The following is a 23,866-nucleotide window of genomic DNA, read 5'->3' as shown; positions in this document are numbered from 1 at the left end:
ACAGCCGAGGACCCGATCGAGTAACTCATGACTTCCATTGTAGTCGTAGCAGGCTCTGTACATTTGAGTTCCCAACGCTAGCTGCAAGACGTCGCACCGTCAGCCCATGTCGCACACCAACCTCAAATCCAACAGCAGAATCTTGCTCCATGCAGCATTGACGTATAAAGTCGGTCAAAGACGTATACGGTGTATCAATCGCCACAAGGGCATCGAAGCCATCCTCGTCGGGTTCGATACATCGAGCTTCTGCATCAATGTCTGCTCCCCTGGCAAGTAATGACGGGATAGCCAATTCGCATTCCAGAAAGACGGCCATATGCAGGGCAGTAATGTCGTGTCTAGCCTTCTTTTGGACGTCAGCCCCGAGCTCGAGGAGCAATAACGCAGTCAACTCTTGTTTGTTCTCGATCGCCCACATCAACGGCGTCCTGCCCCACCGGTCGACGGCGTTGAGATCCGCTCCGTTGTCTGCAAGGAATCGCAGTGACTCGGCCGAACCGTGCTGGGCAACCCAGTGCAACGCCGTGCGTCGGTGATAGTCATCTGCATGGACGTCTGCCCCATGGTCGATCAGAAAATGCAAGATCCCCGTGTGCCCCCGTTGAGCGGCCAGAAGCCCCGGTGTCCATGTGTGGGCACTCGAGTTGACATCCGCCCCGTGCTTTACCAGAAGCTGTGCAACCCTCTTATGACCGCACTCCGAAGCCCAATGCAAGGCTGTGCGGCCATCATACCCGGCAATGTCGACGTCGGCACCATTGTCCAGCAGTAGCTGTACACCTTCCAGGGAATTGCATGATGCGGCGATGATTAGAGGCGTCCATCCTCCACTGCCCTTCTCGTTCACATCCGCCCCTCTGTCGATCAGGAACTGGGACTTGCCAATTTGCCCATATTGGACCGCCGCACTCAATCTCTCGACTACCGTGTTGGCTTCCGCCTTCCTTTCTGCGGTATGCTGGAAAAGCGCTTGCATTCTCGTGTCCTGTAATTGCAAAGTGATTTTGGACAATATAGAGGTCCCTTGGTCAACAAGGTCGATTAGTCGCTGAATCAGATGTTCGTGTCGCTTGATCGCTGCCACGTGGAGAGGTGTCCACCCATCTTCATTTCGAATATTGAGATCGGCGCCGTTCTCAAGTAGTACAGAGACCATCGCTTCGCGCCCTCGGAGAACTACTCGGTGTAACGCCGTGAAGCCGTATATGTCCTGCGTGTTGATATCCGCTTTATTCTTGAGAAGCAATGCTGCAACTTCCACGTATCCGTCTTGTGCTGCCCATAGGAGTGGTGTTTGTCCAGCGTCATTCTTAGCATCAACTTCAATCCCGTACTCGAGCAATAATCGTACGATTGATGGATGGGGAGTCGCCCAGTGCAGGGCACTATTTCCATAAGCATCCCTCGATTTGACATCAGCACCATGTCGTAGGAGCACGGTAACCGTCTCCATGTGGCCCGGTGGCACTGCCCAATCGAGCGGGCTGCTGTCCAAGTAATCCTTCGCGTTCACATCGACTCCGCTGTTCAAAAGCATTTGCACCGTCTGCTCATGCCCTTCGTCGCTTGCCAGAAAAAGAGCTCTTCCTCTTCCTTTGGTGCTGCTGACGCCATTCTTCAGCAGGATCTTCACCACCTCGCTGTTGCTCCCCACCACTGCCCAATCCAGTGCGGTCCATCCTTCGTCATCCTTCATCAGGACACTGGCGCCCTTTTTCAGGAGGAAATCTACCATGGCCTCGTGTCCATTTCTCGCTGCCCAGTACAGGGCCGTCTCTCCTCTGTTATTTCTTGCGTTGATTTCGGCCCCCTTTTCGAGAAGTAGCTGGGCCGCTAATTTGTGGCAGTTTTTGGCAGCAAGGATCAAGGGCGTCGTTCCATAACTGTCCTGGCTGTTAACGTCCATCCCGTCTCGTAGGAGGCTTGAAACGAGATTGTCGAGGCCCCAGTACGCCACGACGTGTAAAGCACCGTGCTGCTTCGGGAACAAGTCATACTGATTATCTCTTCGTCGCAAAGGAATGGACAGGATCTGCACAGAAGAAGCAAGCTTATTTGGCTGTTCCAGAAACCTAGAAAGCAAAGGCGCCAACTCTTCATGAAGTTGATTACCGACAACATGATATCCCCAATTGTTAGAGACATATTCCGAGAATGGATAGTTTTTCAAGCGGCCTTGTAGTTCGTTTTCACTGATGCTGGGTCCTTCGTCGAAAATATCGAACGACAAGTAAGCAAGACATACCTTTGCAAAAGCAACTTCAGGCTCAGGCACTAGTCTGTCACAATGAGTTTCAAGGTGCTCCTGAACGGTGGAATGCACCAATCGCACAGTAGCACCTTGCTCACCGATCGTAATAAGCCCAGCACAAGCGTGACGCAAGATCTCAGGCTCTGGTGAGGCGTATGGATCGAGATCGGTATCTCCAGCTTCCACAGCCAGGATTTGAGTTAGCTCTGCCAGACTTAGCGGTCTCTTAGCATAGAAAACATAGGTGAGAGCTTTCTTTGCCAGGACTTTGTCTTCCTCTGGTTGGTCCTCGATTCTCTTCAGCACGTCTTCGTAGTATTCGGAAACACCTTTTGGCATCGCTGTCATGGTCGCTCGTACAGCTTTGAGATTTGTTTGGTTACACAAGCGCTCCATCTGAAGATGTGGAAGCAAAAACCTAAGCCATCAAGTTAAACCTTACATACTCTGACTTTTGGAGGAACCTCTATCCGCACGTATCAGACTTACATGCCGGTCGCTTTTTGACTCAAGACCTCCACTATGTCTTCCCTCAACTTTGCGTCCTTGCGAGCGAACATGGAAATTCTGCTGTTTTTGTTGATCGTGTGTGCCAGATATGCCTTGATATCAGCGATATTGGCTGCAATATTGATGCAGCATGTATTGGCAAAATGTTCTCGCGGGTCGACATGCGGACGAGATGTGAGGAAGATCCTGAGGAAAGGTTCTAAGTGCCCGATGAAATATAGAAAATTCGCCCTGTTGGTCTCAGGACACTCATCCTGCATCCCAGCAGAAGCAGTTAGCAAATATGGTTCCTGCTGTACTCTGGCAGGCTGACGGGGAGCACTCACTAGCGCATCAATGAAGACGTAGGTTTCCTGAAAAAGATTACATATCGATTGGATCAGATGAACCCACTCCTCACCGGACGGGTTCCTCCTTCTTCCAGTATTCCTGTTACAAAATTCTGTCACGGTCACAGGGATTGACGTTGTTTGCTCAGTTAACTGCCTAGCGATACTCGCTAAAAGGTTGAGTTCAAGATGCGTCCTGGGATCTTTGTAATCGCAATATATGTAAGCAATCGCCGTTCTAGAGCTTTGAACAGTTTCCTGGACATGGTTTACAACAAGAGATCTAGTGTCAATCAGCCTTGAAACCAGTGGAGTTGTGCGACACATACGTCATGACAGTCTTCCCAGCGCCGGCTATCTCAAAAGTCAATCAGTGCGACCGACAAGTTAGGTGGGCAAGGTGTGGAGTGATTTAGTAGCTTACGATTTCCAAGACACCAGAGAACCATGGCCTGTGGAGCGGTGAGCCACCTTTCGAATTCGGCACACTCCAGCAGCCACCGGCCCGTACCGCGATGATATTTGGCATATACTTCCTTTTGCTTTTGGTGAAAATCCAGTGTCGAAAGCCTGGGCAGGATCTCGCCCAGTTCCTCAGTAGCTTGTCGATCTGTAAGATAGATTAGGTTCACAGCATGGTGTAGAAGCGAGGCCAAACCATACTCTCTAAGACTTTACGAACATTTTCCGTGGTGTCCAAGATCGACTGAATGTTAAGGTCTGTGCCTCTCGCCAAAGTTAAATTTTCTTGTACATCTGTCCTGATATTGGTGGATTCTCCGTGAAGTTGCTCCACAGCTACCAAAGTTGCATTCCCGACAACGCCACGCTCCTGATTGACCAGCTTGCGAAAGTGTGAATATGCGGCCGAAAGTTCGTCGTCTTCGCCTGAGATCAGGGTTCGAAAGGTTTTGACTAGGGGCACAATCCCATCAGTTAATACCTCGTGTTGGTATGGAAAAAGGAAGATCCCAAGCTTTCTCGAACAAATGAAGTGAGTTTTACACGACTCTGGCGAACTGCGTTACCCTAAAGCTAGTAGAATTCCAACCCTGGGCATCTTTGGGATCGGGGGACATGGTGGCGCTCAGTGGGAGATTCCTTACCTATTCGTCTCATCTTTGTGTACTTTGCGCAGATGCCACATAACACGAAGACAGATGCAAGAACTTCAGCTACGGCAACACCCACTTCTGGTACAGGCGAGATTCGGCCTTCCAAGACCTTGAGTCTCTTGAGATATAAGTCCAAATCTTCGAAGAAGTGGAAATCTTCTCGTAGTCAGCTGAGACCGAGTTTGCTATCTACTACTTGGTCAGCGCCGTACGCTCAGTATCACGGGGATCGGGCACAGCTGCCTCTCTACCTTTATGAGATAGCCGACTGCCGTGAAGATAGCGGTGCTGGGAGGAAATGACTTTGTAAGATCCAAATAAGCGTCAAACAACCAAGCAAGGGGTCAAGTTTGTCGCCTCACAGATGAAGCTGCCGACGCAGCTATCTTGCTGAGTTGTTCAATAGGGTCGAGACTCTTGCTCACGAGCGACCGAAATCTGTCCAATCTTGAGCCATCGTGGCGATGGGCCTTGAAGGATGCCACATTTCCTCGAATCTGACTCAAAATCTCGTCAACATTGTTGGCTTTCGTCCAAGTCTCGATCTTCACCCCGATTGCCATCTCATAGCCATCTATGGCCTTTGCCCAGATGGCGCCAATGCCACTGTGGTAGCGGTTCTGGATCTCACGGGCAAAATGGTAGCAGCTGCCATCTTTTCGAGTGTAAGTGAAGGAGTCAACGCAGTGAGCCAGGGACAGAATGTGCTTTAGGTGATCATGGTCAAGAAGTCTCCCCAGATCTCAATGTTTGCTGTCTACGAGGCACCCAGCGGTACCACGAAGCAATCAATCTTAAAAATAGGCACGTACGCCTCCAGTCGAGGGTAGTCTCGACTGGAGGCGCACGCCTACGCTAAAGGCGTTTCACTTCTGGCGCTAGCGCACTTCTGTCGTATGAGAAGACACCGCGGCTGAAGATGAACTGCGCCTCCCAAAATGCTCCCGCTACATTCTCTGGAAGTACCAAAAATGCGTTCTTACAACATCTTCGTGAAACACCCAACAGACGCCGCGTATCTCAAAGCGACAGAATTGCCCTAATTGAATGGTTGACGAATCCCTACAAACGACCGGCATCGCAGGAGGAGTCCAGCCGACGAAATTATGCCCAAAAGACCTTCTCGTGGGATAATGAAACCCAAAGTCTTCTCGCAGTTGCGAAGAACCGTGGAGACCATGCTCGAACAGTAATCACGACGGATATGATTGCAGATACAGTGGAGAGAGTTCATGAAAACAATGGCCACGCCGGATGGGATGCGACTTGGAAGGACGTCAGCAATTCATATTATGGTATTCTACGATCCGACGTGATATTTCTGCTCAAGCAGTGCCAGTTGTGCTCGAAAGATCCCTCCAAGCGGCCGAAAGGCTCGGCACGGACAGTTGACCAGACCCAACAGAACTCCTCTTCGATCTCTGATTTCCTCACTATGACTAGGGAGCAGACGGAAAACATAAATGACCCTATGCTGGACCTATCCAAGGCCGACACGCAAGGAGGTGGAAATATATTGGGATAGTCCTAAAAGGAGTGTTGATTTGAAGAGGCGGTTTCTGTCCTGAGGTGCTGCTTGATTGTCAAAGCAGATCCCCGAAAATTGGTTATGGTGCTTCATTGCGCGAGCTGTGGATCGTGGGAGCTGTTTTTACCAGCACGGGGTGCATCCTTCAAGATTCACCATCCGGTGCTAAGTCTGAAAATCGTTTCCACGCGATATATTTTCAAGGTTGCTCTAAGCTATGCGCGCAAAGTGTCGAGTGGAAGTTGAGCTACTCTTTTTCATGGTATCACTTTGGCCTCCTTAGCCCACCTATGCCACCATCGACATGTTTCCGGACAAGTGTATTGTGTGACCTTAACAGCTTAATGCTGCTCATATTTTCGTGTCCACCTCGTATTCCAAACAGAAATGCAGCACTAGGTCGAAAGTTGACCATGCCATTCTTGAACTGGATGCGAGTGCTTATAGTCGTCATGAGAGGTGCAGACTCCTCGATCACATTATCCACACACTGTCAGGTCACCCTTTCCATTCCAAGATAGAATTGCTGTACGACGGCGCCACAACGTCCATCCGCAACGGCTCATGGTGTTAAATTCTAGTCTTCAACAGCTCTTGCTTCCGTGACATATCTTCCTTCGATCGCTGGTTTCACCATTTCTGGCACAACCTTCTGGACTGAACGTGGTCACTTGCGTCGAATTGGAGGAAGAGAGTGATACGAGGACAGAGTTGAAGGGCATTCTTCGGGAGGCCGGGTTAGTTCGACGGGGAAATATGAGCCGATCGAAGCGCAATGCTACATAAATGACTCTGGCGGTGAAAGATTAAGACCACAGAGACTCTCCATTTTGGTTGAGGCGACTTCACTGCGCTGCAAGTTGCTACGCGTCTTGTGAAGTTGTTCCTGATAATGATGCTGGCGACTCCTGTCTGGGGCTTTTCCACAACTGAAGTCCGACAGAAATGAGGCACGTGAGCGGTTTACCCGGAATGGACAAGCGCCTCATTTCCCGGAGAGTCGCCGCGTCCTTGGCATTTGACTGCGCTCCCCCTCGTGCCACTCCTAGCAGTCAACGGCGCGAACAGACACCCACAGCGTTTCGAGTCTCGAGTACTTTCTGTCTCCAACTTATCTCCTAGCATGAACGTTGGTCGTCGGTTTTGGCTCAATCCGGCCCATCTAGCCCAAAGGACGAGCCAGTTCCTGCAGCTCACTTCCCAATCAAGCGCGTTGTCTCGGGAGTGACCAGGCAAGATTTGCGACTCTTTGACGTAGGACTTGGACAGTCTGCCAACTTCATCTTAACGTCAAATTTCGCTTGGCCTAGAAAGCATATCGGTCCAGATAACGGGCGTCTGTCAAGTTGAGTTCTCCAGCACGAATATCTGATGCGTCCAGGTCATATTCAGTCCGAAGATCTGAGCTTTTCAGAAGCTTCAACTGTTTTGTGCAACTTGGTTGAGATTCAAGAGCCTCCGGAAAAATTGGGAGCTCCAGAAACACAACCCGTGTTCATCACATACAGAGTTGTTGTTTTGCTTTGACCTCTGTGGGTACTTCCAATCGGCTTCCCCAGTAACTTACTGGTTGGGGCACGTGCCGCACGATTTTGGCGCATCAGCAGCTTGCCAAGATATCGGAATGAAACAAAAAGGGGCAGTTTGAGGTCCTGGTCCGACACCATCGACAACTGCCAATTTCCCCTAAAAATGCTCCGGAAGTCGGGAAAGGGTCAGACACTGTCTGTGGAGGGACTATGAGATGCACCTCTTTCCCCAGCCTGCTGTGGCTTTTCTTCTCTTTCCGTCCTGACCTCGTATCTTCTTGAGCCTCGTCCGTCATACACACACAACTCGCCGCAGCGTATAGCATTGAGAACATGGTCGCGATGAAGAGATCAGCAATCGCACTGGCGATGGCTGCCGCAGTCAGCGCTCAAACGTCGTCCGTTATCAATGTTTTCATTCCTGATGCGGACGATCAAACTCTTCTGGGTTCCCTCATTGCCTCTGTATGTGCAGGTTTTCTGCCTTTAGCTCGTCCACACTGACTTACCTTCCCAAAAAAGGATGCTTCCAAGACCACGATGGCCATCTCGTGTCCATCCAACGCCGACATGAGCGAATGTGGATTTGGCCCTGACGCGGTTACCATCACTTTCGGCCCATCAACTTTCCGCGCGGCAGAGACCCTCGACCCGTTGTCGCTCATGCTCGACTGCAATGTCAAAGGCACAACAGCCGCAACATGCACAGAGACATACATTGGACCCGCAGATATCCTGAATAGGAAACAGCTACAGCCACGGACTCATCGACGGCGGACGACACGGATACTAGTATGATCACAACGACCACAACGACGGTCCTATCGCAGTCCGAAATGTGAGTTTGTTGTTCCCAGCTTGAGTTTCGGGAGTGGCCAAAGATGTTTCGAAGGGCTCACGATGAGATAGTGTTTTCATCCCAGTGACGATCACTGCATTCGCCGATTCTAGCAACAATACTAGTGCCAGCACCACCGGAGCGAGTGCAAGTGCATCCACAGCTACGTCAACGGGGTCTGCGACGAGTGGCGCGGCGTCTAGCAGTACGAGTGCGAGTGCGAGTGCGAGTGCGAGCGCGAGCGCATCGGATCAGAGCAGCAGTGGCGGACGCGTGGGCGCCACTCGCTGGGAGCTGGTCTCCGCAGCGGGAGCCGGGCTGATCGGGCTGACGCTTATGCTGTTGTAAACCCAGGTGTGGGTGGTTGCGCAAATCGTCAAAGCATAGCAAAGGAGCACGGGGAAGCGCGGCAACAATGGGGCATACAAGGACAAGTATGACGGCATATCTCTGGCTGCAAGTGGGACTATGGAGAGGAGAGATAGACCATAATAATAAGACACCTGCCCAACAAAGACATAATCGACAATCGACTCGTCCTTCGATTGCCCATGCGGCTCGATTATCCGCACCGCAGCTTCCCAATGGTTACAGTGCCCGGATCTCATGTCCGCGGCAGATGTTTGGTGCCGAGGATGACGTCGCCGATGTAACCGGCGACGGCACCGCGTTGCTCGTTCCAGTCCTCCCACCTCCCACCTCCCATCGCTCTTTGTTCTGTTTCAATGAAAAGCGAGAATGACACCAAATCACGGGGACGCTGGTCTAGGGATTCTCCCATGTCCAGTTTAGTTTTCCCTCCTGGGGCCCCCCGTCCTCGGCTGCCACGAGGCTTTGTCTTTGGACTTCAAGGATGAGGTCGGTGATTCGTGATTCGCTGCCAATTGACGTAGCCGAGAGAGTCGTACGGATGGGCATGGGCGTTTATGTAAGACGGGCGATCAGTGTGGAATCGTCTATGGCAAAAAGCTGCGAGCTCAGCCTCTCGGCGCTTTTGCTGAGGCTTGCACAGGCGCATGATTCGACGGACTGTAGCCCCCGAGTGGCGCTCAGTAGCGAGAGGATCAGCCCAGCAGATGGCACTTTGATAATTCCCATGACCAGAAACCCACCCAGAAACTGGGGGGATCTCCGCCGATCTCCATGCCCGATCGTCGATGACATAGGCGGCGAGCGATCCCAGGGCTAGGGAGCTGGGGCCACCTAGGGGAGCCTAGGGAGCCTAGGGGAGCCTAGCGAAGCTAGACAAGGCCCGGCAAATGGAGGGGGCGTCGATGCAGGCACAGATGGTCGATGAAGACACCCAATTCGCGCCCCAGGCAATCGTCTCGGCAGCAGTGACATGCTCACGCCAACTGCAATCAGTAATGTTCAGGGAGAGGAGAGTGCGACGGAATCTACAACTCCTGGCGCACCTTGGCCTGTACTGGGACTGGGACTGGGACCTCCAAAGCAGTGGCTGCTGCATGGCCGTTTCTCCCCACTTCCACCAATACCACTTCACCTGTTCTTTGTTTCCATCGCTCCCATCGTTTCCAGCAACCTGTTTTTTTCCTGGTACTTTGCCTGCCCCGCACTTCAGAAAAGCCTCAGTGCCGTTCCTTTCCTTCACATGCCGTTCTTAGACACTGCGACCGACATCCTCCTCTCGCTTCTCATTTGCTCTCCTAGACTTGCCGTCCTCTCTTCTTTGTTTGCCCCTCCCTCGCCTCCCTCTTGGAAGTTTGTTCCTTGGGCCCTACCATCGAATCAGCCACTCCAATCCTTGCCGTGTCGCAGCCACCTGGCAGTTCTTCAGGTGAGAAAGCCACTTCTCAGCCCGCTTTTCCTCCAGCTCACCCGGGTCAAGCATCCGCCGCTACTACTACTAGAGCATCGGTCGATCTGTTGCTCTCTCCCTCTTACCATCTGGCTCCACAAGCCGCGGCCCACCTGTGTAGCAAGACAGCCCACCGCGTCCACCTGGAATCCTCAACACGTTCACAAGAGACCGAAGCCTGCCTGACATTTTTCTCCGACCCTTCCTTCAGTTCCAAGTTCGAAATTACCTTCGTTCGAATTCCACCCCCCGTGGCTACCCACCGATTGCTGATCCTAAATAAAACTCGATCCCTTTTCCGAACCCAGTTACGTGCCCTACCTTTCTCTCCTGGAAGTACCTGCTCTCCCTCTCTAGAACATTCTGCACCCTCAGCCACCCCAATCCCACCAACGGAATCATATATTCCTCTTCTGTACCACCATTCTAGATACGTCTGGAGCAAACACATTGCCATCCGGCAAACAGACCAATCCAAGCGCCACGCTCTTACATTCAACCCGGGGTCTTACCAAACGGAACTTGTCTACAAGACACATTGTTCCTGGGGCATTGAAGCTCTCTTCAATTCTTGCCTACTGTGCTTTCAAAGAAACAGCACTCTCCCCCGACAAATATGGGAACCCTTGGGAGCCAGTCAGCCATGTCGTCAGCGGGCATCTCATCCGCCACCCCCAGCATCAGTGACCTGGATGGTTACACCTTCCGCGACTACCAATTCCCTGCCAGTTCTACCTTTGCGCCTGTCCAGCTTGAAGACGACGAGTTCGGCTTTGATCCGCCACAGAAGCCTCTGACAACCAATGACTATCAAGTCTACAGCCCGCCAGATGACTATCCCATGTCTCAATGGCCCGAATTCGACCGAGACGACGACTTGAAAGTATCCACAGAAAACCCGCTCAACGTTGACAACTACGAGATGGACAAGTTCATCACCTCGGTATTGCCTAATCCCTCCACAGCAATTGCACGATACGGCCAAATGACCCCTCCACGATCGAACTCCACTGCCAGTACCGATTCAAAGGAGGAGAAGTTGTCGCCCAAATCTCAACCACTAGAACCTCAACCTCGAAAACGAGGAAAGGGTCGGCCTAAAGCTACAGAAACAGCCTCCTCTCCATCGAAGACGACAACGACCGCGGGTCGTAAGCGAAAGGCGACGCGGAAATCCTCCACCACCATCGAACAAGGAGACTCAGCAGAGGAACAAAAGAGAAAACAGTCACTCGAGAAGAACAGACTAGCTGCTGCAAAGTGTCGAATCAACAAGAAAGAAAAGACGGAGCGCTTACAACGAGACTCGCAAGAGAAAGCAATCGAGAACGCGTACCTCAAAGACCAAATCATGCGCATGAAGGATGAGATCCAACAGATGAACGCTATTCTTGTTGCACATGGCAACTGTGAAGGATGCAAGTCTCCGGAAGAAATTCAAGCCCACCTCAATGCCCTGGGGAACGACTTCTTCAGCCAACAACTCGCCCTTGCCAGTCAGAATTTTGGAGAATTCCCTCCGGTGAACTTCACCAGTCTGCCCGTGATGCCCGACAATTTCTTTGCGGGGACCACCGACGACCAGATCCTGCACCCGCCTCTACCAGAGTTTAATCGCTCTGCAGAGTTTGAGGTGCACACTCCTGCACCGACGGATTGAGAGAGACAATCCTGGCGATTACAGCCAATAATCTTTGTTTTAGTCCATGTACCAATTAGCGCGGAATCACTTTGCTGCCTCGGAACCCCAGCCCAGGCGAGCAGGATCTTCTCATCCTTGCCGGACGAAGGCGGCCTTTTCTTTCGATGATACCCCTCACAGAAATTTCTATCAACCTTTCAGCTGCTTCGCGGCATACCAAGGATGACTCAGTCAATCAGATGTGCAGTTGTTCCTATCGAAGACAGTTAGCATGTCTTTGGTGGGGTCAGAATTCTGCCTGTGCCCCGCTGCATGTGGCAGTGCGTGCAAGCAGATTGACCGAAACGCCCCCGATTCGACGCCATTCGGCTTAACACCGCCGCTTCAGCTTGTTCCGTCCAGGCTGCGCAGGCCAGATTCCATCTTTGCGGACCCGGCTGAGGCAGCACCGGAGTCGGCTTGAGAGTGGCTTTTGTCGTTGGCCAGTAGCGACTCCATCTTTGCTCGAGTTGACGAGGTATGAAAGGTCCCGCTCAGCTAACTTCCGACTGCGTCTGATGCGCACAGCTTGATGTGTGGATGAAGCGGAACAAGAAGGAACAACAGGACACTGGCAGGAAGTGGCATTTCCACCTTGAAAAAGCGGGGTTCAGCTGCCTTGTAATGATTTTGCTACGCGCAGACACGAAAAGGGATTTGTGCCGGATCGGGCTCATGACTGGTTTCCGAGAAACGAGATATGTAATGGTAGCTATTAGTTGCAATGCGATATCCAGTATATTATTGGAACAATTACGTGCAGATATCTGCCCACACTTTGGCCAATCTGTGGTTCCAATGCGCAGTCGTGCCTTTGTCCTGCAAAGTATAAACCATTTTGGTGCTCGATGATCGACTGGATGGCCTGGAACGTGCCGGCGTTCTCACGGCATTCGAGGATCCAAAGCTTGACGGATAGCGGACCTCAACTTTGCAGCATTCCGAAGAATGGTGATGCCTCTACTCTTTAACTCTGAGACAGTGGACGAAGGGAAACCTGCTCGTTCTTCCAAAGCGATTGAGAGAAAGTTCGAGAGCCCCGCTTGATTCGACGTGTGAGCTGTCTTTGAAAAAAGTGTGCACTGCTGTTTGTCCACGCTTGGGTCCTGTGACCCGAGACGAAAGACCTTGTTGAGCTTTGTCCAAGGTGCAAGCTTGACTTTGATCTCTCACACTCTGATATCTGCTCGCCGAGCCGGACAAGTTCGAAACTGCGCAAGTACCTATCACAAAGGCCGGTGTGAGCCGACGTGAGCCGCCGACCAAATGGGTGCTCTCCCTCACTATAGGTAATAATCTGCTCAGAAGCCTTTTTCCTCAATTGGTAGGGACGGGAGGTAACCTGTGCGAGGTCCAGGGCCACCCAGGGCCAACCTAGGGAGGGCCAAGGGCACCCATTGACGATCCGGATAACTATGATCCGGAAAGTCACTGGCTGGCACCAGGTAACCAGCTAATAGCAGATCGGGGGGTTTACTTTTCCTGGGAGGTTGGTCTTTCTGCACGATCTGGTTTCCACATTTTCGAAAAGGCCATCGCCCATCAGCAGCCAAGCAGGAAAGAGACTTTTCGATCACACGCATTTGTCCAGATCGACACACAAGGCCAGGACGAGGAAGCGCTGGAAGTTTGATGCAAAAGTAGTGGAGGGGAGGCGAGGGGAGGAGGGGGGGTGGAATTTGAACCCCTAAGACGCTGACGTCAAGTTTGTACGAAAGAGCCCAGGGACAGGAAGTGAGATTCCATCGTGAGATGCAATGGGCCAAGCGAGTCTGTCTGTCAGAGAGAGCCACTTTTTTCCCATGGTGGAGGGAGGCACCCGGGAGTGGTGGTGTCAAAATCCTTGTTCATAATAACCCGAGTACAGGGGATGGATGGATGGGTGCGTGGGTGGCATTGTGCTTCACTCGGACACGCCATTGAATGAACACTCGTACCTACCTAACCAGCCTCGCCAGGTACGTACCCAAGGTATCGGATTGACATCATCAGCCCACGGCGCCCCTTTCCAAGATGACCTCAATTGGGGACTGGCTTACCTGACTCGTCTTTACCGTCTATTGGGGCTGGCGAGAGAGAGAGAGAGATCCCGATCATGGGCAACTCAGAAATGCCCAACGCCAACACTGCAAGGCTAGGGCTGGGCTGGGCTGGAGGTTGCATGCAGTGTCGCCGCCTAGCGAGGCTGTAGGGCTGTAAGCTGCAGTGGCCTGGTTTCCTTCGCTACCTAGTAGCTAAAGGCGCTTCCTTGGCCGTCCTCATCGACTTCAAGTTCGGTAATCACGGTAATCACGTCACGTAGCGCGATCTGACGACAGCCAGCGCGCACAACAGCCCCCAGACGCCCCAGACGAGCTCCTTTTCAATGACGCATTGTCTAGCACACTGGAACAACTGGTGAGCTTCTTGCTTGACATCATCGGCACAATCCCCTTGTTTCCCTGCGGCGTGATAGAAGATGTGGTTACCCCCAAAAACCTCAAAAATTCGTTAATTGCTCCTAGGGCCGTATAACTTTGCACACACCACTTACCACTAACGTAGGAACCGCCAATCTGCTCGGAGCCTACCTGTGGGCTGTCATGAGATGCGAATGCGAATGGAATGCATGTGTGTGCTTGCTCGTCATCTCCCTCGAATGCCACGCTCCACGAACACTACCTCGAACAAGCTCCCCTTCTCCCTGCGATAAGAGATCGGTTCATTTGCAACCCTCCACAAGAACGGCCTCCATGTTCTGAACTCTACGACGAGTCCCCTATGCTCGATGCGTGGAAAGAACGGCAGGGCCGTGAATGGAGAGACAAGAGAATAGAAGAGCTGGAGAAAGATGGATATCATGACCGCAACTGTGACTGCGTAGATTTGGGAAAGGTCATTTTTATTTTTTCTTGCACACCTTGAACGGATCTTCCCGACTGGATATACACTGAACTCCATGCCTCGTGATGAATATCGGTAGGTTGCAAAATATCCGCATATCTGGCTCAAATTCTGTCTAGATCCTTCGCTGCCGTCCCTCCTTCGTTCCTCCATACCTGCTTTACCTTGACCGCCGATTGCGTCTGTCTGAACTTGGGGATGATGGAAGCCCCTCAGTTTGGGCAGCCTGTGACGATGGTGTAGGCAGCCATTCACCACCGCCGCCGTCCATGCTACCTTGCTGTTCCTCGAATCCAAGTACCGCGGCTTCGTTGACATCTCCCCCGGTCTGATTGAGCAGATACTCCGCTCTGGCTCTGCTGATTCCCAGGGCCGCGAGTTGTTGGATCTTGGCATGGTCTGCGTGGGGACTTTGTGGCACATCGACCTGGATTGGTTGGGCGGCGCGGGAATTTGGACCTGGCGCTGGCGCCGACAGTACTGGTGGCGCAGGAGGGGCTCGACTCGGTCGTGTCGGAAACGATCTGTCCTCACGACCTGGCTCCGGGAATGGCTGTGCACTTGGCTCCAGTCTAACATCCTTCCTCCGAATCGGTGCAGTCGAATGGTCGTTGGAGAATGTTGCGCGCGGTGGCGGCATGGGCGGAAACTCTTGGAAAAAAGGATTGCGAGGGTCGTGACTGCCTGCTTCGTGAGGTGGAAAGCCGCCTGGAACACTGAAAACATCTGCTCCCTCTGCGTAAGGGCGGTTCACTGCATTAAGTTGCTCTGGTCGGGCCGCGGTGGAAGGAGTATAGGTTCTCTCCGCCTGCGTGGGGATCTCTCGCCTCGATCGTGATTGTACGGGTCGCTCAGAATCCGTCGGACCCTGCTTGATGGGTGTACTGGGGCTATTCGGAGCAACAGGCGATGCTGCTGTTTGACCTGACCAGAATGGGTTTGAGGGTACAGGTCGTCGGCTGGTAGCGCTTTGGACTGTTTCCGCATCGCCAGCTGTTTGTCTCTCGGGCGTTGCTTCCACGCCAGGTGCTGGTCGAGATCTCCGTTTGGGCCGTACGGGAATACTTGGAGCTCGGGCCTGCGCTTCCTTGATGGACTCGGACTCGGAACTGTGCCGCTGGTACGGCATCGTGGGCTGGAGCTCTTTGATCAGATGACAGGATTGAAGATGGCTCTTGAGAGCTGCGACCGAGGTCTCGATGGAAGTCTTCCCCCTCTCGAGGCAAGCATAGCACGAATAGGCGGCCCGCCGATCGTGCAGCGAGGCACACGCCTGGACATGGCAGCTCACGACCAGCGGCCAGTCCTTGTCGGAAGACATGGTTCGGAGGTTGTCAGCATCGGGGTCAGCGTCGGCGATGACGAGGTAGCAATGTTTGCAGGTCAGGTTGCCGTTGGGTCGTTGGACCAGGATTGCATCTAGATCGGCTTGCGAGTCTTGCAGCAAACGTGCGCCTTCGCAGTAGGTGATGTCCATGGTGGTGGGAATGATGGAAACCATGGTGGCAGGGTATTCGTCCCGAAAAGGAGTATTTGAAGCCGAGTCGACGATGAACAGATAGTAGAGATGGGGATGAGACAGCCTACGGTAAGAAGAGGTCAAATCACGAGCTGCAGCATCGAGGTTGAGCAATGGAATGAAGTATGACCTGACTATTGCAGGCGAGGTCGTAGCTGAATAGGTACATCACAACCACAAACAGACAGACAGCCAGACACACGCGCGCTGCAAATGTGGCGATAACATACACGTTGGCCCTTCAAGAAGGACGTGGCAGAGCAAAGTAAATCCTTGCCCTATTTCGCAGAAGGTCTTTCTCGTCCGCCTTCTTCTGGAAACGAGCATCGCCCACTTCCCAGCAGGTGGGTTGAAAGTGGGTAGGGCGATCAGGCAGGGCGTTTTGTTTGATCCTCAGGGAAACTCTAGATCAGGCTGGGCTGAAAAGATCCCTGTCATTGTTGTGCTGCGTTATGCGGGCACAAGAGCAACGCCACCGAGCCTGAGGCTGGCTTCAAGTTCTTTGTAACCGAGGCATTAGACAGCTCTAGACATGAACGAGTACCTAGGCATGCGAGTACTCGGTACCAGGTAAGAGTAGGAAGAACGGATAGGATGGGATTTGCACAATTCTACCTACCAGGTAGGTAGCTGATGGTAGGTCTAGGCATCTATCTTTCTATCTGAGGTTCCAGTGAGCTCCTTCTCAGCATCAGTTCAGCAAGTTGGGGATGGGGTTATTCTCCCAAACAAGGCACCACCACATCCCATCATCACCTTTCATCAGCTCATCCTCCCGCGAAAAGTGATGGACGGTGTTAGGCTGCAGCCATTTCGCCCTGCGCCCTCGCCTTCGCCACCGGCTCTGCATGCGTACCAGCCACGCAGCGCCAATCATCTTCGCCTATCACTGCCAATCCGTCTGCATCAAGTTACGCAGTACGCGGCTTTCTCAGGAAACCCATGGTTACCCTCAATCTACCTTTTCGCTGTAGCCTGTTCGGGACACCGGCTTTGGTCGCTTCGACTCGAGAGGCAACACAGTTTAGTGGCCTGGACTCTCTGTGTGGCCCAGCCCAGCCGCAAAGACGATGTGCAAAGGGCCACGCAATGATGGCAAATTGTGCAACCAAAAGGTAAGGCTGAATGAGGAAGACATCTGCGTGCTTGCATCTACCGAGTGGGATATCCATCAGCCCCCCTTGGCATGGTGAAGACCACGTCTAGCGAAGTACATGTGGCTGTCCTGGAACATCTATGTATGTGCCTCGTATGTGTGCTAGGCCTCGCTGTATACGGTTGTTCTCTTAGAGCCTCTCATCCCATCTCTCACTCGCCTCTCTTTCTTGACCAGACTGGGCATCCTTTTCATCCTACAACTCCCATCCCGCCCTTCTACCCTGCTTGCTTCATTCCTATTCTATTCATTTTCCCGTCTTGTTAGCAAATGGCGTACCAGCAAGGCTATGGCACGCCAGTGTCAGATTCATCACAGACCCCGACCACAAATGGATACGTCGACGTCCCGAACCCTTTCACAGACCGCCTCAAGGGTTTGCAGAGTCAGGAGGAGAGACGCTTGTTTGACCTGGTCGACCGACTCAAGGACCTCGACGTGAACAGAGAGCTCCAATTGCCCCAGCTGGTCGTCTGTGGGAGCCAGTCGTCCGGCAAGAGTTCCGTCCTCGAGGCCATCAGCGGCTTGTCATTTCCAAGGGGAGAGTTTACTTGTACCAAATTCGTGACCGAGTAAGTTCGTGATTCTATTCTTCCCAGTTTGTGGGCGCTGTCCTTTTGCTAACCGTGGCTATTTTCCAGACTTCGGTTTCGTCCAGGAAATGTCGAATCAATCAATATCGAGATAGTGCCCGACACAGCACGGAATCCTGACGACCAGGCCCGCCTCAGAAATGCCAGGTTCAAATCCAGGAGATTGGCCGAGCTGGGCCAGATTGTCAAGGAAGCCGAAAAATGGCTGTTGGGCGGTCGTGGAGGGTTTGCGACTGACGTGCTCAAGGTCGAGGTTGTCAGGCCACATCAGCAGCCGCTGACTCTGATTGACACCCCCGGGCTGATAGCCTCGCACAACGAAGGCCGCGAGTATATTGACATGGTCCGCCGCATCGTGGATGACTGGATCCAGCAACCACGCACTCTGATCCTGGCCGTCGTAGAGGCCAACCTTGACCCGCAAAAGCAGTCCGTCCTCACCATCGCCAAAGAAGTCGATCCCACAGGAGAGCGGACCTTTGGCATCATCACAAAGCCGGATCTCGTCGAGTCGCCGTCGGGCTTGGAGGACTTCTGGGTCAAGAAAGCCCGGAATGGCGCGGATAGCACGGCCGAATTCAACTTTGCCAAGGGCTGGCATGTCCTTCGCAATCGTGGCGTGCGCGAAACCGGAAACGAGACCTCGACGGCCGAGAGAGACGAAGCTGAACGCATGTTCTTCATGTCTCCCGAGCGCAAATGGAGTCAGGTCGACCAAGCATACTGGGGCATTGACTCCCTCCAAGGCCGTCTGAGAAGCATCTACTACGACCACACCCGGCGGCAGCTCCCGATCATCCAGGACGACATTTTACACCGGCTCCAGAAGGCCATGAGGGAAGTAGATGGCATCAACGAGAAGCTGGCAGATGCCGACGAGATCTGGGGTAAATTCAGTGAAGAGCGCACGGGTCTGGCCGTGCAGGCCAAAGGGTGCGTGGACGGCACTTACCTGGACGGCGCGGCCGACTGGCAAGACGCTCCCGACTACTACCTGCGGGCTCGGATCGAAGAGGATCACGACGAGTTTGCGCGCGAAGTGGAACTGAACGGCCACGGCCTGCGTCAAGCAAAATCCGCGCGCAGCCTCACCGAGGACAGGGACGGCTTCCGCGCCTATGTACAGCAAATGCTCGAGTCGACCCGCGGCCGTGAGTTGAAGGGCAGCTATGATCCGAATCGGCTGAATTTGCTATTCCGAAAGCACTCGGAACCCTGGTACGGCATTGCCAGGATGCATCTGGACCACGCCCACCGTCGATGCGTCGTGTTTGTCGAGCACATTGTCGATAATGTGCTGCGGAAGGAGCTCCCCGCACTTCCGGCGCGAGTCTCGCAAGCCATTAAAGACCATCTATACCAGGCGCTTGAGATGCAGAAGAAAAAGGCCGAAGACGAACTCAAGGCCATCGAGCAAGATCGAAAACAGCCCGCGCAGACAGAGAGTAAACGCTTTGAGAGGCTGGCACGACAATTGAAGGCGAACAAGACCTTCGCTCTGGTCAACCGTGTGGCGGAGGAGGAGTACCCGTACATGGCAAATGCGTCGTCACCAACAAGAACAGAGAACCCAAACGAGAGGGAGATCAGGCCGCCACCAGCTACTCCTGGGAGCGCCACACGATTTACCCCAGCACATGTCGAGCGGGTTCTGGCTCAGGACAGCCGTGCCGAGTCAGCGGAAGAGATTGGCCAAAGGATGATCATTTACTACGAGGTAAGTAAAAACAATGCTATTGTTTCTAGGGGAGGATCGAACTGTTACAGAAGGGAAAGCTGACTCTTCCATGCGCAGATCGCACGCGAAGTCTTCATCGACAACGTCGTTGTCCAGGTCGTCGAGCGACATCTTCTACGGCCGCTGCATAAGCTGTTCCAGGGCGACTTTGGCGTTGACAAGGACGCCTTCACGCGCGCGGTGGATGCTGAGAGGGACCAGAACCTGACGGCTAGGAGGAACGCGTTGAATGAGAGGGTCAAGCGGTTAAGGACCTTTGCTGACCAGCTGCGTGCCATTTGATCGATTTGGGATTACACGGTGTTGACGGGGGAGAGTGTATTTTACCTGGGTTCTTTGACAATTGTTCGCTTTGGAGACTTCGATTTGTCGCATGGACGGCATCAAGCAAGAAAGGACAATCCTATACATAAGTTATTGAGAAGGATTAGAGGAGGAACCATGTCAGTCTGGTGGGTATACGAGACGAGGCTCGGGCGTGTTTGGGGCGAAGATCAAGCCGAGGCTCAACTTCCCGCAAATCAGAAAATCAAACTTGCGCAGTGTCACTTTTCGATGTCATTATGTCCATCAGTACCTGTTTCCTAGACTCCAGCGATTCAATCTGAGACGACCCGTTATGCGTCTGTTGCTTTCGTTATCCCAAAGATGATACCGACGTCGTCCATTAATCCCTAACGCTGCATGTGATCCGCGGGATATACACCGACCCATCCATTCCTCTCCTACTACTCCAGCATCCTCCGAATCCCGGTCGTCCTGCAAGTGACCTAAACCCACCACCAAGCCATGGAATACCTCTCGGCGCTGCAGTCGCCCGTGGACGACCTGAAGCCGTCGCTGTTCGAACTCCTCTCGGAGCAACAGCTGTCGGCCCTCCTGCCACCCACGATCCGGTACCTGCTCGCCCTGCTCACGCACCGCTACCCGCGTTACCTTCTGCGCGTCCTGAACAACTACGACGAGGTGTACGCGCTGCTGGCGCTCGTGGTCGAGAAGTACTACCTCGAGCACTTTGGCGGCAGCTTCACCGAGAACTTCTACGGCCTCAAGAGGGAGAAGGTCCTCAGCCTGCGCGGAGGCGAGGTCAAGCGCACCCAGATCGCCGTCCCCGCCGAGGTCCGGGAGCGGTTAAAGCTCAAGGGCCGCGATGTCTGGACCAACCTCGCCGTCTTGGTCGGCGTGCCCTATCTCAAGAGGAAGTTGGATGAGAGTTATGATATCCATATCGCGCCGTCGGCTGGGTTGCTGATGGGTGGAGGAGGGTTGGGCGGAGTGGAAGGCAGGAGGTATCTCGACCGAGACGCCCTGCCGCCAAACCCGACCATCAAGCAGAGGATTATGTGGTATTACAAGTGGTTTCTACGGCATGTTTACCCGAGTTTGAACGCAGCGTACTACTTCAGTATCTTGGCTTTCAGCTTGGGATACTTGTTCGACGGAACCAAATACTCGAGTCCATTCCTGTGGATGGTCTCCACGAGGATGCGGAGAATGGGCGCCGCGGATCAGCAGGCCATTGATGCCGCGAGAGAAGCTGCTGATAAGGCTGTCGCTGCCGCCGCTGCTGGGAGACCGGGACAAGGGTTGAGTGGCATCTTCAGTCCGCGGACGCTGTATCCCCGATTATTGTCAAGCTTGAGGATTCTCTTGCCGACGAGTATCTTCGCACTGAAATTCTTGGAATGGTGGCATGCGAGCGATTTCTCCCGACAGTTGAGCAGAAAAGCAGCCGAAGGGTTGGAATTGCCGCCTCCGATCGTCTCAGGGATGGAACTCGCCCAAAAGACTATGCCGGAGCCACAGGGTGCCGTGCGTAAGTTATCAACAAAGAACGCGACGGCCAAACGAACCCCGCCGGTCTCGAGCATCACTTTCCTTCCGATATTCACAGTCCCGCCGCCACCGACGAGCGACCTGTGTCCTATCTGTCTGCATCCGATCTCGACAGCGGCAGCGTGCCAGACCGGATATGTATTCGATTATAAGTGCATATTCCAGTGGATTGAGGGCACGCATGAGCGGCAGGAGGCATTTATGAAAGGAGAGAAAATGAGTGAGTGGGAAGATGATGACGAGGAGGAAGACGACGAACACGGACAGGCCGAGGACGAGCAGAAGAAAAAAGTGCACAAGAGCCGTGAGGGGAGCTGGGAAAGCGGGAAGGGAAGGTGTGCGGTCACTGGCAGACGAGTCCTCGGCGGCACCAGCGGGTTGCGCAGAGTCATGGTTTGAGCAGCCTGGCCTAAACTGTTACGCCGATGTGGAATGAGATCTTCAAAGGCACCAACCGGACTATTCTATCTGAGTCGTGAAAGAGTCAATTCGCACACGATCTGATCGATACTCGCCTGAAACCTGAAGCTTGTCATCAGGACTGACCCTTAGGGACGTTGCTTTCACTTGGTCAAATCCCCGCGCCTCACCTCCAAGCCTTGCTGGAAATGGATACAATACTGATCAATGGGTATCATTCTGAAAGTATCACATCACAAAGCATCAAGATCTGACTACTACGACTATATAAAACACGAGACAACCCAAAAGATTCGCACTTCAAGACAGCTAGGCAGCAGCAACCTCTTCTTCACCGACCTCTGTCTCAAGCACAGACACTGCAGGCTTCGCGGGTATGGGAACCTCTTCGGCAACATAGTTGATCTTTTCCGACGCGACGTACAGAGGAAGGGCCGGCTCACGCCACGGCTTGGGCGTAAACAGCAGGATGCTCTTCAAGCACCAGCCGCTCAGCGCCTGGGTCTGCGTCGCATCCAAGAGACTCAACCCGGGAGCTTTTCTGTGCATGCATACACTTGCCATGTTGATCCGGTCATAGCTGCCTGGTCCACCGTTCTTGATGGCATCTTCGGCCAGCGCCCAGGCAAGCGAGCTGTACATGACACCTTCGTGCGAGTACGCAAGCCCGGCAGGCTTCATGAACGCCGCGACTTGCAGCTCGCAATTGGTCACTCCAACCTTTCTCTCATCCTTCATTAAGGCCGAGGCGTGGGACCCGAATTGTGGCTGCACGACCTCGTCTGTCGCCGAGTATATCGACGTTGTGGGCACATAGGCCGAGTCGCCACCATTCGACCGCAGCGTGGCGATGAACGTCGAATTCATGGTCTGGTTCCACACGGCTGGAGTGCCAGGGACCATGCCTTTGAGCGGTGTCAGACCCCAAGCTTCGACTGTGCCTTTAAAGTCGGCCGAAAGACAAATGAAGTTGCTGACTTGTGCGCGGGTGCTCGGCCAGTATTTCAGCGCCCACTGTGTTGACAGGTTGCCCTGTGACCAGGCCACCACTGCCACTTTCTTGCCGCACACGGTTGCGATGTAGTTGATGGCATAAGCAACGTGCTCGGCATTCTTGGGCGCTTCGTCACACATGCGGCCTGGGATGTTCAGCCACACCGGGTCGGCGAAGGAGCTGGCGCGAAGGAGTTTGGCGAAGTTGTGCTGGAACGCTTCGCCGCCATACGAGCCTGTGCCCGGCACGAGGATCACGGGCGTCTTTCCGTCGGTGCCATGCTTGAAGTCGGTTGGGATGAAGATGGCAGAGCGCAGAGGCTGCTCCTGGATGGAATAGGGGGCGTCGGATATGTGGAGGGCAGGGTAGATGGCGATCGAAGGATCGGGGTTCTTGTTCTGGTAGCTATTGATGTTTATGCCGCTGAGCCCGAAAACCATGTTGAGGGTTGGGGTGGGAGATGAGGTCTTGAGTCAAGCACTTGGTGAAGATGGTTTTCTGAGGGCTTCAAGTGTATAGTTGACCGGGCCAGAATTTCCCCTTGAGAGAACTGGGATGCTGAATGAACGTCTGACGGAGGTAGGGCAAGTCTCAACGGACCTTGGAAATGATATACTCGTGTTCGACTATCATTTGTTTCTATCGAGGCTTTGAAGCTACCACTCGCAACTCACGACTCAAAAGCGGCTGAGCCATCCCAAGAAGCATCAGCCCGTGCTAGCCAAGTATAGTCCGCTGCTCGTATGCTGTTGCCAACTCTCTTTCGCCAGCCATCCCGAGCAAATGAACAGTAGCTGCAGTCACTGCAGTAAGTGCATACCTAGTGAATGCAGCACCAGCGAACCGGCCACTCCGTCCACTTCCCCCGCATATACCGAGCATCTACGTAAAAAAGCCACCCGCTTCGCCAACAACGTTAGCCCTACTAGTCCCTACGAGGAGACGCGAACACGGTTGGACTCCAAAGCGCCCAATGATATGGGGAATGAGTCGGGGCGCCTGCCGAGCGAGCCGTGGGCCGTGGACTGTGGTTCTGCTTCTTTTCTTCTGGCCTGGCGTCCTCGCTTACGAGTACTCGAACTCGGTTCGCGTTCCCATTTTCTTCTCATCCTACTCGGTACAGC

General features: G+C 53.4%; 8 protein-coding genes across 8 annotated transcripts; 5 read left to right on the top strand and 3 right to left on the bottom strand.

Annotated features, from left to right (window-relative positions):
* Positions 1–25: 25 nt before the first annotated feature.
* Z520_01841 (uncharacterized protein) lies at positions 26–4,771 on the bottom strand (the record flags this gene model as incomplete). Its single annotated transcript, XM_016772355.1, has 9 exons — positions 26–2,672; positions 2,744–3,018; positions 3,091–3,376; positions 3,423–3,447; positions 3,518–3,703; positions 3,757–4,008; positions 4,200–4,364; positions 4,421–4,496; positions 4,571–4,771. 9 exons carry the CDS (start codon positions 4,769–4,771, stop codon positions 26–28), a joined length of 4,113 nt encoding a protein of 1,370 aa, XP_016635825.1.
* A 356-nt stretch (positions 4,772–5,127) lies between these two features.
* Z520_01840 (uncharacterized protein) lies at positions 5,128–5,733 on the top strand (the record flags this gene model as incomplete). Its single annotated transcript, XM_016772354.1, has 1 exon — positions 5,128–5,733. One exon carries the CDS (start codon positions 5,128–5,130, stop codon positions 5,731–5,733), a length of 606 nt encoding a protein of 201 aa, XP_016635824.1.
* Positions 5,734–7,598: 1,865 nt separating this feature from the next.
* On the top strand, positions 7,599–8,451 carry Z520_01839 (uncharacterized protein; the record flags this gene model as incomplete). Its single annotated transcript, XM_016772353.1, has 4 exons — positions 7,599–7,730; positions 7,788–7,943; positions 8,009–8,103; positions 8,175–8,451. The coding sequence occupies 4 exons, from the start codon at positions 7,599–7,601 to the stop codon at positions 8,449–8,451; spliced, it is 660 nt and encodes a 219-aa protein (XP_016635823.1).
* Positions 8,452–10,565: 2,114 nt separating this feature from the next.
* Positions 10,566–11,582, top strand: Z520_01838 (uncharacterized protein; the record flags this gene model as incomplete). The annotated part of the gene is made up of 1 exon (XM_016772352.1): positions 10,566–11,582. The coding sequence occupies one exon, from the start codon at positions 10,566–10,568 to the stop codon at positions 11,580–11,582; it is 1,017 nt and encodes a 338-aa protein (XP_016635822.1).
* Positions 11,583–14,646: 3,064 nt separating this feature from the next.
* Z520_01837 (uncharacterized protein) lies at positions 14,647–15,987 on the bottom strand (the record flags this gene model as incomplete). Its single annotated transcript, XM_016772351.1, has 1 exon — positions 14,647–15,987. One exon carries the CDS (start codon positions 15,985–15,987, stop codon positions 14,647–14,649), a length of 1,341 nt encoding a protein of 446 aa, XP_016635821.1.
* Positions 15,988–17,431: 1,444 nt separating this feature from the next.
* Positions 17,432–19,774, top strand: Z520_01836 (uncharacterized protein; the record flags this gene model as incomplete). Its single annotated transcript, XM_016772350.1, has 3 exons — positions 17,432–17,733; positions 17,803–19,471; positions 19,550–19,774. The coding sequence occupies 3 exons, from the start codon at positions 17,432–17,434 to the stop codon at positions 19,772–19,774; spliced, it is 2,196 nt and encodes a 731-aa protein (XP_016635820.1).
* A 507-nt stretch (positions 19,775–20,281) lies between these two features.
* Z520_01835 (uncharacterized protein) lies at positions 20,282–21,727 on the top strand (the record flags this gene model as incomplete). The annotated part of the gene is made up of 1 exon (XM_016772349.1): positions 20,282–21,727. The coding sequence occupies one exon, from the start codon at positions 20,282–20,284 to the stop codon at positions 21,725–21,727; it is 1,446 nt and encodes a 481-aa protein (XP_016635819.1).
* A 330-nt stretch (positions 21,728–22,057) lies between these two features.
* Z520_01834 (uncharacterized protein) lies at positions 22,058–23,182 on the bottom strand (the record flags this gene model as incomplete). Its single annotated transcript, XM_016772348.1, has 1 exon — positions 22,058–23,182. One exon carries the CDS (start codon positions 23,180–23,182, stop codon positions 22,058–22,060), a length of 1,125 nt encoding a protein of 374 aa, XP_016635818.1.
* Positions 23,183–23,866: the final 684 nt, after the last annotated feature.

This window comes from Fonsecaea multimorphosa, assembly GCF_000836435.1.
Source record: "Fonsecaea multimorphosa CBS 102226 unplaced genomic scaffold supercont1.3, whole genome shotgun sequence".
NCBI lineage: Eukaryota > Fungi > Ascomycota > Eurotiomycetes > Chaetothyriales > Herpotrichiellaceae > Fonsecaea > Fonsecaea multimorphosa.
The sequence above is the reverse complement of the archived record's forward strand: the minus strand, read 5'-3'. Positions and strand labels throughout refer to the sequence as shown.